The sequence below is a fragment of the Peromyscus eremicus genome, chromosome 18, assembly GCF_949786415.1.
Source record: "Peromyscus eremicus chromosome 18, PerEre_H2_v1, whole genome shotgun sequence".
In the NCBI taxonomy this organism is placed as follows: Eukaryota; Metazoa; Chordata; class Mammalia; order Rodentia; family Cricetidae; genus Peromyscus; species Peromyscus eremicus.
In genome coordinates, this window is record NC_081434.1 from 11,619,718 (window position 1) to 11,633,700 (window position 13,983).

At 44.7% G+C, this 13,983-nt stretch overlaps 1 protein-coding gene across 1 annotated transcript in view; it reads right to left on the minus strand.

Moving 5' to 3' along the window:
- Positions 1-8,744: 8,744 nt before the first annotated feature.
- The window catches only part of Cpm (carboxypeptidase M), a 74,621-nt gene continuing 69,382 nt past the window's right edge, over positions 8,745-13,983 (minus strand). The window contains exons 8-9 of the mRNA XM_059245519.1: positions 13,821-13,969; positions 8,745-10,084 (exon numbers count right to left, since the gene is read on the minus strand). Coding sequence (XP_059101502.1) covers positions 9,842-10,084; positions 13,821-13,969 — 392 coding nt within the window. The 3' untranslated portion in view covers positions 8,745-9,841. The remainder of the gene's footprint in view (positions 10,085-13,820; positions 13,970-13,983) is intronic.

The window sequence follows — 13,983 nt, forward strand, 5'->3', positions numbered from 1 at the left end:
GCTTCATTGTCTTATATATTTTTCATAACAGTCTACATGGCTAACAAATCTTGACGTCTCTGCGTACGTGTGTACGTTGGCTGTATCTTCCCTCTTCGCCGAGGGAGCTGGATGCTGTCTGGAGCCAGCAGGACACTGAGTAAGAAGTAATGCTGCAGTTGAGCAAGGCATGAATGAGTGCTGTGGGGTCATCAAGTGGCAGGCTGGCTCAAGTAGTGTTTTGCTTGGTTGTTGTGAATGGTATAGCCTTCTTGTAATTGCTTTTTTTCTTTGAAACTAAATCCCAGGAAGCAGGGAAAGTCTTGTCACAATTTTATTGATGCTCAACAGGAATTGACTGGATGTGGCTGGTGATTGAGCTCAGTGCACACATGAACTCCTCAGTTCAGTTTTTTAGCACTGGGGGGAAAAGTAACTTTTTGTTTTTGTTCGTCTTGGGACTTGGGTTTTGAGACTAGCCACACAATAGCAGACTTAAGACCCCCAAACCGAATCCCAGGAAAAAAGTAATCGCATCATTCTGGGATCCAAGTCTTGAGGCTGACCACAAAAAGCAGCATGTGGACCCCAGACTCCAAAGCTAAGTGGTTAGATCCCTATTTTTGTTTAAATTCAAAATTTCTTGCGTTTTTATTTAAAGATGTTGCTGTTCTGTACATGTGAAGGCTTATGGTACTGTGAGAAGTTTATAGTAGTACTTGCTGGTTGAGTGTTTTGTAGCCCAGGTTAGTCTGAACTCAGAAATCGGCCAGCTTCTGCTTCCCAAAACTGGGATTAAAGATATTCCTCCACCATACCCGGCCTGAATTAACTTTTTCCTTTTTTAAAGGCAGGTGCCACCACCACCCAGTTTGAATTAACTTGTAAAAGGCTTTTTCAATTAATTTACTTTGTGTGTGAGTGAGACAGTGTACCACAGGACACATGAAAGTCAAAGAACAATTTACAGTTGGTTAATTCCTTACATCATGTGGGTTCTGGGAGTTGAGCTCAGATTATCAGGCTTAGCGGTAAGCATTTGATGAGCCACCTTGGTGGCTCCTGGATTTGATTTTGTAGTATGTGGTACTTGAATGTAATTGATCCCCATAAGTCATAGGGAGTGAGTGGCACTATTAGGAGATATGGCCTTGTTGGAATGGGTGTGGCCTTGTTGGAGGAGTGTGTCGCTGTGGGGGTGGGCTTTGGAGATTGTCCATGCTCAAGCTATGCCTAGTTCAGTTTGCTTCCTGTTGCTTTGGAGCAAGATGTAGGACTCTCGGCTCCTTCTCCAGCACCAAGTCTGCCTGCATGCCACCATGATGATGATGGACTGAACCTCTGAACTGTAAGCCAGCCCTGTTGAATGTTTTCCTTTGTAAGTGTTGCTGTGCTCATGGTGTCTCTTCACAGCAATAGAAACCCTAACTAAGACAAGTCCTGAAATCTTACTGGGAATGTAAAGTCAATCTGTGACGTTTATCCCTCCATTGATCATCAGGGTTGAGCTGATCTGGCTGGCTAGGTGGATGCCCCCTGTGTGTGTCTCTCCTGAAGCTGTATGCTTGATCAAAGAGGAGGCCTTCTCTTGATAGAGGGGGACCATTCTGGGTTTGTTTTGTTTTGTTTGTTAACTGGACAGTGCATGTGCATCTGTATCTGCACATGCACAAACACACACACACACACAAATAAGTTTGTGACCATATTTTCTGTCATTTGATCAACTGTGTGCGTGTGTGCTAACAATAGATGTGGATGTGAAGAGAGATGCTGCTGGAGATTTGAATGCAGGCCCTCAGCTATATCCACAGCCCACAATTGTAGGGAGTTTTGCCAATGATAAATAGTGTATTAAAAAGAAAAACGGGCTGGAGAGAGGGCTCAGCAGTTGAGAGCACTGGCTGGTCTTCAGAGGACCTAGGTTCAATTCCCAGCACCCACATGACAGCTCACAACTGTCTGTCACTCCAGTTCCAAGGGATTTGGCATCCTCACACAGACATACATGCAGGCAAAACAACATAAAATAGTAAATTATTTAAAAAAAAAAAGAAATCCACCTGAAAGCATCTGATGGAAGGAGCTGAGTGTTCTAAAGTGGACTGAATTTAACCAGTGGTAAGTGATAGAATATAAATGAGCAGAAGGCCGAGCAGTGGTGGCACACGCCTTTAATCTCAGCACTCAGGAGACAGAGCCAAGCGAATCTCTGTGAGTTCGAGGCCAGCCTAGTCTACAGAGCGAGATCCAGGACAGGCACCAAAGCTGCACAGAGAAACACTGTCTGGAAAAACCAAAAAATAAAAAATAAATAAAACAAATAAATAAAAGAGCAGAAGGTAGATGAGAGACAGTCCATTGATTCGATGTTTTATTACGGGTGGTTGAGATATTTAAAATCAGTATTATTTTTGGTAAAGGAGAATCACAGTTTCTTTGCTTTTGTTTTTTAAGACGAGGGATGCTATTGAAATAGACTTTGATTACATGTTCTTTCCTCTGTGTACAGGTTTGGGTAGGTACACTTGGTAGATGTGGGTGTGCATGCATGTGTGTAAGTGCTTGTGAAGGCTACAGGTTAATAATAGTGACCATCCTCCATTGCTCTCCACCTTAATTTTTTTTTTCTTTGTCTACATGTGTAAGGATCACATGCATACAGTGCATTGAACCATGTGCATGTGGTGCCTGAGGAGGCTACAAGAGGGGTGTTGGACCCTTAGAACTGGAGTTACAGACATTTGTGCTGCTGTAACCCTGTCCTCTGCAGGAGCAGCAAGAGCTCCTAACTAGGCAGGGTCTCTGCTGACCTAGTGCTCACAGATGGGGCTAGGCCAGCTGGCCAACAAGCCCCAGGGATGTGCCTGTCTGTCTCTGCAATCACTAGATGTGGACCGTTCGGTGCAGCTGTTTACGTGGGAGATGGGATCCAAATGGTCCTCATGCTTTCATCAAGCACTCTACTGACAGCCAGACCCTGAGCCCACCCATGCTTTGCTTTTCCAAACCTCTCTCCTTTGAAGGTTTTAGAAAGCTATAAATAATAATAATAATAATAATAATAATAATAATAATAATACACTTTTATTTGGTAATTTCATACATAAGCAGTGTATTTAGACCATATCCACACTCCCAGTTCCTTTCAGATACCTCACATCTCCCTCCTGATGTCATGTCATGGTGGTTGCCTTTTTTTGTTGTTAATAATCCACTAACTCTAAAGTGCTGCCCTAACGATTTTTAATTACAATTTTTGTTTCAATCAGTATCTCCACTGCCTGCAGAATACTATCTTTCTAACAGTGTGGAGTCCTCAAAATAGTCTCTCACCTTCTGAATTCCCCAAACTAACCTTTTAAATTTATTGCCATTATTCTGGATGGATGTCATAGGGTTAAATTTTTGTACTGGTCTAATTTTGGCTCACAGTTTTCCAAGCCTGTTAATTGGGGCTTCATATAGGGTTATAATAACACCCCACTAAGGTGACTTCAAACTTGATGTGTAGCAGAGGCTGGCCTTGAACTTCTGATCTTATTGCCTTCCCACATGCTAAAAGTACAGGTATGTACCATCACGCCTGGTTCCAACATCTGGTTGGTTAGTTTTTTTATGATAGTCTCATGTAACCCAGATGGCCTTGACCTCTGTGTAGCCAAAGATGGCTTTGAATGACTGATCCTTCTACCTCCACCTCTGTGTGAGATCACAGTGTGCCATCAAGCCCAGGACTATACATTCTGGGCATGCTGCCAACTGAGCCACATCCTCTGGAGTCTGCTGAAATGGTTGCTTTTCACATTCTAAAACTAATATTCATAAGCTTCCTTATGGGAGGTCAAACTCAGATCACAGATAGGCTACTCCTTTAGTGAGCTCTGATTTAGAGGTTAAGTGTAGAGACTAGGAGAGGTGTGGCACAGCCACCTGGAACAGACCTCAGCTTAACAGGATTCCCTTGGATTCATTCATGACTAGCCATTTCCAGAACTCAACTAGGTGGCCCAGATCCCATCTGTGCAGACACATGGTCACAGGTAATGCGGTCACGGGTCCCTTTGTATTTTCTCTTCCTGGGAAGATGGTTGCTTCCTTTTGTGCCCTTCCTCAAGCTATCAGATAAAATGCATTGTATAGACAACTGGGCATTCAGGATATTGACAGGCAATGAAAACAGCTCCGCACATTTGTTTTTTTTCCTAATTTCAAAGAAGACAACTTCTTAAAATACGAAAAAATACTGTTGGCATAAAAATTGTCCCTCCCTAAAAAGTTCTATGAAGACTGGTCTTTAAGACTTAGGTCAGAAATGTAATATAGAAAGAATCCCCCAAACCTTTTATATAATTTTATGTATTCCCAATTCCCATTTCCAGACATTTTCTTTTTATAGAAACATTTCCAGAGTGAGCATGAACTGTGACTTGGAAGCAGCCTGTTGGAAGGGCTGAGCTTAAGTACCCATTAGCGAGAGACTCCTAACTACGACGAGAATAGCTCAAGAAGAAAAGTTGCTGGCCGACAGAGCAGAGAATTCAAGACCAATTTCATTTTAAAAACACCGTGTATAGAAATATGAGGCTTTATTGTTGGACAGAGGCCTTGGTTAGTACTTTTGTTTTGTTTGGACATAGCTAACCAGTTCCCTCTTTCCCCCATTATAAAAGCAACATGGGAAATTTGAAGGCTGGGGTTTTAGCTGTGGAGAGAATTCAGCCCTCTCACACTCATGAAGGAAATGGGGGGAGAAAACAGTTCTGTGCTCTGGAATTATCCACGGACATACATGTAGACAAAATGCCCATATACATAAATAAAATCCCAGTTGTGCAACAACTTTGGCGATAGATGTGCACTCAGATCAACATGTCCTTGACAAGAAGGCGCAATAACAAGATTTTTATTGATGAGGTTAGGACCCTTAAGTTTCCCAGCTCCTTCTGGAAGCAAATTCTTTGTTTACAACTCTGCTGTATGTTTCAACAAAAGGACTTGGGAGCCAATAAAATGTGTTACTCAGGACAAATGTTTTTTGTCAGGGTTCCTCAAAATGTGTTTGGAAATCTAAGCTTATACGAGGCTGATGATTTAAGAAATGGTTCCAGGGCTAAATGTACTTCGGAAGTTGGCTTCTCTTCTGCATGACTTCTCAGATCCTTTACTATGTTAATGTGAATATTCCAAAAGCGTTTTGCTTCTGTGGTGTTGGAGACTGAATCCAGGCCTTGTGCGAGCTTGGTAAGCACTTCCACACGGAGCTGCATCCTTTGCCCCAGATTATTTTTGATCAGAAGACACCCTTGCCCATAATCTTGTCCATGGAACACACAGCCACATAATTCAAATTAACTCAGAATATGTCACAGATAGCATACACGGTCCTGGAAGGACCATCTGGACTTTGGGAATATTATTGAAACATTCTTGTCTAAGACCTTAAATTTGGTCTCTTCTAGAGTATACGTGATGGCATTTTTTTTTTTATGGTTTGTAGATTTTGTTATGTTTGCAAACAAAAAAGTAATGGAAAGAGACAGCATTCACTAAATGAATATTTTTTATTGATAAACAGATAAATTTAATAAGCTCAGAGGTAGTCATGGTCCCTCCACAGCAAATGTTACAGTCTTAGACAATTTGAGCGTACTTTTTATTTTCTGTTTTTTGAGACATATTTTCTCTGTGTAGCCCTGGCTGTCCTGGAACTCACTCTGTAGACTGGGCTGCCCTCGAACTGCCTGGCTCAATCTGAACATCTTGATTACTGGTCTTTTAATGATAAGAATCACTGAGAAGCTTGTAATAAAAAAATCAGCAAGAAGCCACTTGTGAAGGGCTGTGTGTGGGGTGGCTTGTGTGCTAAAATACGATAAAATAGTCCATGAGTAACAGTGGTGTCTGTCTATTAGTGATGTAAGTTCTAGAACAAATCCAGGAGTGTGAAGTCTGTTGTAGGCATCCAGAACCGTGTTTTTACCTCATCTAGCCATCACCCGCCCCCTCACCCCACCCACAAGATCACAAGGAAGGCAAAAGTAACCTCACAAACATCCACTAGATTGCTGCCTCACAGAATAGAGCCAAACTTCTGCTGCAGTAGGAGAATACAAACGCTGTGCAGATTCATACACATTTCCTAGAAACAGATACTTCTCCACCCAGAGTCCATTCATACATTGGAAAGCAGAGCTAGCATACACCATTTTGAGACAAATGACACATGCAGATTTGCTTCTGGAACAAAGCATGGCATTAGTCTTGAAAAACACTGAGAACTGAGTAGAGGAGGCCAAACATTTCTAACTTGCTCAGCAGTTTATTAAGTGAAAAAAATGAAGCACCAATTTGGCGTCTCTCTAAACATCCGCCACCGTTCATTTAGCTGGGTATTTTTTTTTTTTTTTGAGACAGATCTCTATTATGTAGCTCTGACAATCCTGGCACTCACTCTGTAGACCAGGCTGGCCTCAAACTCAAGAGATCTACCTGCCTCTCCCTCCTGAGTGCTGGGATTTCAACCATCCCAGTTCGAATAGGCACACAAGTGAGCTAGGTCACTTTGTGAAAGTTTCCTTGGAAATGACATGATTCTTGCTAACCAGTCTTTTCGTTTCCAGCTCACCTTTAATATGGTGAGCTGCCTTCAAAGGAGTTACTCACCCAAGTATTCATTGTGCTTTCTCTACCCGAAGGAGCACCAAAATGTGGTCTGTACCACTGCGGCGGCTGCCCGACAGAACCACTGTGAGCCTGGCTCTTCATCTAGCTTACATTGTTCTCTTCACAAGGGTTACAATTGAATTTGGAACCTCAGAGCGTATCCGCCAGGGTAGGGGACATACAAGGAGGGGGGTTGTGGACTTTTGAGGACCCAGACCATAGAGTAATTTCACGGTCATGGTTTGTCTTGAGGGTGGGGGTACTTAGTGGAGATTGAACCCAAGACTGCGCATGCTAAGCACATTATCACCGAGCCACACTTCCCCCTTGTTTAATTGAGTTTACCTTGGGTTTTGATACAGACTTCTGATTTAAGTAATGTTATTTTAAGAAGGACATAGTCCAGATCATAATAGCTGCTCCGGAGGCTAAGGCAGGCAGATTCAAAGCCAGCTTGGATTATGGTGAGTTTCATGTCCGGCCCACACAAGTTAGTGAGACCTTGTGTCAAAACAAAAAGTGACAAAACAGAGGAGAAGCTGGGCCTCCATGGCAGAGCTCTCTTCCTGTGTGTGCAAAGCCCTGGGCCTCTCCAGTAAGACACATCCACGTGCAAGTTATTTTAGTAACACGTTTTCTGTTAGGTCCGGGAGCCAATTCAGAAAACAGCCCATTTCCTTTAAAACCTACCCCAGAAAAGGGTAGGTCAGAATTGAGACCATCCAGCCGAAGGCAAACCAAGTTTTTCGAGACAGGGTTTCTCTGTGTTAACAGTCCTGGCTGTCCTTTGTAGACTAGGCTGGCCTCGAACTCACAGAGATCCACCTGCCTCTGCCTCCCAAGTGCTGGGATTAAAGGCGTGTGCCACCACCGCCGGCTACTGTTTTTCTAAGATGGATCTCACTTACAGTCCAGGCTGGTCTTGAACTTGTGTCGATGTTCCTGCCTCAGCCTCCCAAGAGCTGGGATTACAGGCGCTAGCCACCACACCTGGCTTAGTCTTATATGCTTTAAATGTAATGTACCCAAATCACTTTCTGAACTATTATTAATGTACTCTTTCCAAGATATAAGCTAATGCTTATTTAAATACAGTGATCAAGATATTCATGCTATTTTCAAATTTAGAAGTGGTTAAAAAACTACACATACTATCGATTAAAATATAGAGTAAGTTTGGCACCAAGAGAGGGCATCAAGGTGCCCATGTATCCCTTCAGTCCCTTAGAGTCTCAAGGCTTCACCATGTGCCAAGCCCTGCCTGGTTTCACAGCCATTAAGGGCTTGTGATTGAAGAACCAGGTGACTCAATTCCCATGGAAAACTCACAGTGCTCAGGAACCTGCACACCAGAGTTGCTATGGATTTTCCTGTTTGCTCTTTATCCTTATTTATTTACCTATCTGTTTTTGAGACAGTGTCTTGCTGTGTAGACCAGGCTGGCCTAGAATTCAGAGACCCACCTGCCTCTGCCTCCTGAATGCTGGGATTAAAGGCACATGCCACCACACCTGGCCTCCTCTTAATTCTTGTGGTGACTTAGAATAAATTTACTTTCACATAGGGATACTTCTACTTCCAACTGATTGTAAGATTTTTTTTTTTTTTTTTTTTTCTGGTCTAGAAGGTAGTGCATAGTGCAGCTAACAGCTAGCAAACACCCTCATACCCAACCTTACAGTGCATTCACTTTGAATTGTTTTTCTTGATGTATCCATGAAAAGTCTCTGTCTCTGTCTCTCTCTCCCTGTATACACCAGTGAGCTGGATGTTGTCGAATATAAAACTTACTTCCATAAAACTGCTCAAATCTCTACCGTTCCGGGAAGGTCTGTAGCAGGTTGCTGAAACACTTCCCGCAACCATTTCTTTCCTATTTTGTGCTAGGCTCTGAGGATGCAGGAGTGAACTTTTCCAACAAGTAGCTCCTGGCCTCGGAGAGCCCATGCTGTACTAGAGAAAGCCAGCATGAAGTAGATAGCACCATTGTGCTGGAAACTAGTAACCAAGACAACCAGCTCATTTGAAGGGTCCAAGAGGACTGGCCTTGACCCAGATCATTTGGAATTTCACGGGAGAGAAACGGCAAGGCTTCCTGGTTGAAGGAGATGCTTGGAGTGGAGTTTTACTGAGTGGGAAGCAAGATGTGGTCATGATGTCAGAATCACATCCAGATCTGGGACTTCGAGCACTGTGTTGCGTTCAGGGAACGGAGGGGCTTTTGGGCAGCCCCCTTCCTCCAGGGCTGCGTGGAAGATGGACCTGGCAAAGAGATACCTAGGAGCGATAGACAGTGGAGCTGGGTCAGCAGTGAGGGGAGTTAACTGGCATGGAGAGGATGGGCCGAATCAATACAGCCGCTTTCAGTGCCTGACTGGATCCACACAATGAAGAAAGGACCAAGGACGCACGGAGCAGGGTCAGCCCTCACACGGCGGTGTCTCAACTGTCAACAGGATGTGGTGAAGTTCACATGGGTCGTATCCAGGTGGGTGTGTCTAGTGAACAGCTTGCCCTGCATCGGGGGTTCAGGCAAGAGACCAGGATTACGTACGAGGGGGCCATCTTAACAGGACTGTGGTGGCATCAGGTGCAGGGAGGCAAGGACACTGGCACCAGAGGCAGAGGCCACTTCATCTGTTGCGTTCTGTACACACGTCAGGCATGTTTGCCCATTTCCTCTCATTTCTCCTTAGAATGCTGGAAAAGTAAATGTTCTTAGTCCTGTTATCTAGAAATTTCTTCCTGTAGGGAGAACCACTTATACGAACGTAGTGTTAGCTCTTTACAAATAGCACTCATGGCAAGGTCATGCATAGAAGGTGATCAGGAAGTGTCCATCATTGCTGCTTGGATCCATTTGGATTTCTGTATACAAAAATTAACTTTTTTTTTCTTCTTCTAGGGATGTCTGTTTTGCTTCTCAAGTTTCTTTCAAATTTCTGGGGCTACCTCAGGATGGAGTGTATGTGGGCCGCACTTGCTAGGCAGTGACCTCCGTTCATCCAGACTGAAGATCGCTTTTATCGTGGTGGTACGTTGCTCTCTGCTGGGTTTGGAAACATCCAGTGTTCCTCTTGGGGAAAGCAGTGGAGTTTATCCCCGTTGCTGTCTCCCAAGAGGGACAGTTGCCATAACCTGGAGTGACCAATCCCTGATTCCAGGTGGTGATGGAGCTTGAGTTTCACATTCCACTTTATTTGAAAAATATGTGCAAAAGAGTCACGAAGAAGACGAACAAACTGGGCGTTGTCGCAGCCGAGTGGTTTGGCCTTAGTTTGTACAGAGGAATCGTTGGGCACGAAGGATCTGATACAAGGATGGAACCCAGCGGCCCTCGCAACGGGAGGTGAAAATCCTTTCTAAGAGCACTGAAGGTCTGGGACTTCCCTGGGATCGTCAGCTTTGTGAGGTAGGGGTCATGTCCCGGGACTGTAACCTGAGGAGGAACAAGAAACAATTGCATGAGTGATTTCAGAAGCGTGTGGGGCCAAGGCTGAAGACGTCATCTCCGCCACGAGGAGGCAGCCTTTGCGCCTTGAGTGACAGCCTCCCAGGCCGGGGAATGGGGGGATGGGGAGGGTAGGGGGGCGGGGACAGGGCTGGTGCCCGCTGAGCTTGCCCAGTGTCTGCTGATACCAAGAATTACAAAATGAAGCTAGGTCAGGGACAGGTTCAGCATCTGGTGTGTGAGTCAGGAGAAAGGAGGAGGCAGCAGGCCGATTCTACCACAGTCATTTTCACAGCGTGCCACGGTAAGGGTGGTTTCCTTTGTACCGAGTCTATACTCAGTATCCTTACTGGAACTCTTCCCCACAATTTGCTATCATTCTCTTTGCCATTGATCTAAGTGTACAATTCTACTCCTTTAAAAAAAATTTTTTTTAATATGCATGGTTTTTTTGGGCCTGTATCTATGTACCACTTGCATGCAGTGCTCACGTAAACCAGAAGAGGGCATCAGACCTCCTAGAATTGGAGTTACAGATGGTTGTGAACTGCCTTGTGGGTTCTGGGACTCCAGCCGGGGTCTTCTTAACTGCTGAGCCCTTCCACGGATTTTTTAAAAATAAAAAACAAAAAAACAACAACTTGAATTTTTCTTTTCTTTTCTTTTTTCTTTTTTTCTTTTTTTGATTTTCGAGACAGGGTTTCTCTGTGTGGCTTTGCGCCTTTCCTGAAACTCACTTGGTAGCCCAGGCTGGCCTCGAACTCACAGAGATCCACCTGCCTCTGCCTCCTGAGTGCTGGGATTAAAGGCGTGTGCCACCACCTCCCGGCTTTTTTTTTTTTTTTTTTTCTTTTTGCCTTTAACTTGAGTTTTTCTAGCTTTGTTCTTATGCATCTTCAGCTAGATTGTGCTTGCTTTGTGTCTTGAGGTCCTGGCTGGCCTAGAACTCACTGTGTAGTCCAGGATGGCCATGGACTCAGCGAATCCACCTGCCTAAGGCTTCCTTTTGAGTCCCTTATGCATCCTAGAAACCAACCTCTTTTCTCTCAGTTCTGGAGACTGTCCTTGAATTTGCTGATTGGCTCCTTTGCCATGATTCATAATTTGTTTATCTCCTTGTCTATCTTAACTTTTGTACCTTTGGGGCCCTATCTAAAAAGAATTCATCGTTTACACGATGTCTTGAAGTGTTTCCCTTGTTTTCAAGTTTAATATTTGGGCCTTTGGTCCATTTTACGTTAACTTTTGTGTATATTAAGAGTTAAAGATCAGGCTGGAGAGATGGCTCAGAGGTTAAGAGCACTGACTGCTCTTCCAGAGGTCCTGAGTTCAATTCCCAGCAACCACATGGTGGCTCACAACCATCTGTAATGAGATCTGGTGCCCTCTTCTGGCCTGCTGTCATATATGCTGTATACATAATAATAATAATAAAAAAAAGTTAAAGTTCAAGTTTGATTCATATACAAATGTCCATCACTATTATTGAGATTATCTTTTCTTCACTGGATACTCTTGGTGTTTTCCTCAAAGATCTGCTGGCCATATGAACACAGAATAACTTCTGTGTTCCCTATTCTGTTCTGCTGGCCTACATGTCTGTTTCTATGCCTGTGCATGCTGCTTTAATTACTGTAGCTTTGTAGTATGTTTTATAGGTAAGTATTGTGATACTTCCAGCATTGCCTTCTCCCCCTCCCTCACCCAACAGGATTGCTTGGCTCTTCTGGGTCTTTCATGGTTTCATATGAATTTGGTGTGTGTGTGTGTGTGTGTGTGTGTGTGTGTGTGTGTGTGTGTGTGTTTCCCTCTATTTCTATGAAGTCATTGCTTTTTTTTGATGGGAACTGCATTGATTCTAGATCACTTTGGGTGGTAAGGTATTCTGATGATGTTGCCTCTTCTGGTCCATGAATGGGGTAGTTTTGTGTGTTCTCTAATAAATGCTTTCATTAGTGGTTTGCAGTTTTCTTTTCTCGAGACAGGGTCTCATTGCTGCCCTGGAGCTCTGCCTCTCTAGTGATGGGGTTAAAGGCATGTACCACCATATCGTGCTTATAATTTATATGGTATGGATCTTTTGGTTAAATTTATTTTTAAACATCTCATTTGTTTTGGTAGCTATTGTGAATGAAATTGCTGTCTTAATTTCTTTTTCACCAAGTTTATTACTGATACATATACATGCTACTGTTTTTTCTAAAAATATTGATTCTTTTATCCTGTAACTCCCCAGAATTAATTTGTAAGGCTCAGCTGCTCTTTGATGGAAGTTAGGTTTTCCTAAGCATAAAACCATGACATCTGTAAATATAATTAACTTCTTACTTTCCAATTCTGATACCCATTTTTTTCCTTGCCGAATTGCGCTTGCTAAGACCTCCTGTACTTGCCTTGTTCCTGGCCTGAGAGCGAATGTTTCAGGCTTTTCCCCATTCCGTATGGTACTGCCTATGAGCCTTTCACAGACAGGCTTTGGTAGGTACCTTCTACCTCAGGGAAGCTGAGACGGTTTGCATCTGCAGTCGTGGTCCCAAGGCTGTGTGGTTGGTCTGAAGCTCCTGGGAGCTTCACCAGGTGAGTGGTTGGTCTGAAGCTCCTGGGAGCTCTGTCCCTGGAGCTGTGGGGCTCAGCTGGCACCTGTCGAAGCTCCTGATCGACAGGTGTAGTGAAGCTGTGGACTGAGGCGTTGGCTCGCTGCAGTGCCAAGGCTGTGGCTGGCAGAGCCTTCCCTAGAACTTGTAGGGCAGAGGAGATGGCACTTGGGCTTGGGCTACGGTAGCGGCTGGGCTCTGAGGGGTCTGTCTTCTGTTCAGTGAAATGAATAGTGGACCAAGGCTGCGGTCAGAGTCCAGGGTGGGGGCTACCTGCTCCTACGCCAAGACGGCGTCCGGCGTGGCTGGGGAATGGCAAGGAAGAGTTTGAAGTGACAGCCTTCTGTGGAGCGGGAGAGCCCCCGGACTGGATCTAGAGCTTGACTTTTCATTCATGGTCTCCTGGCACGCGGGAGCTTGCGGGCACTCCCCTGCCTTCCTGACTCTCAGTTCTCCCGCAGGCCCCTCCCCCGGGGGCGGGGCCAGGCAGGGCTGAAGTTTCCAGGTGCTTCCTTCCTTCTTTTCTCTGGGTTCCTTTCCAACCATCCTGTCATTACTCCTTTGCTTGTCTCCCGAGTTCTCCCTCATTCATGCCGACAATACAGCGTCTCCTTTTGCTGCCCTGGCCTCTCTCTGGCAGGGGGCCGTGCAAGGCACCTTGGCTCACCTCGGCTTGCTCCTGATCTGAATAATGGGGTTGCACGTGTTTATTAGAACAGCCCTCTCGAGCTGGTGGGATGATTCACCAGGTGAAAGCGCTTGCCGTGCAAGCCGGACAACCTGAGTTTAATCTGAGTTTGCTGGAAGGACAAACTGACGCCCCGCCCCCCCACGCCCCGCCTTCTGACCTCTGCATGTGTGCCATAGCACACGTACACGAACATGGAAAAATTGAAGGAAAAAAAAACCTGTTTGGCGTCTATTGAGAATTATCTGCCAGTGAGGAAAACACATGATTTTTCTTCCTGGTTTGTTCCCATCATTCCGACCTTCTCCACTCTTTTCCTATCGCAGGTCGGATTTCTCTTTTCTTTCTCCCTTGCTGTCCCCACAGTTAAGATTTTTTTTCCCCTTACTTTGGACCATCCAAGGTTGCATTCTGTTCACACTAGCTGGCCTTACACACTTACATTGATCACATAGGACCCCGGCAAGAGAAGCAGGTAGTACTCTCCAAGCTTGTTGGTTCGAAACGGGCAGATGTGTTTTCTGTCTTGGACTTCCACGATGACATTCGGCAATGGATTTCCACTCTGATCGAACACTTGACCCTTTACACCTGCAAGACAAAAA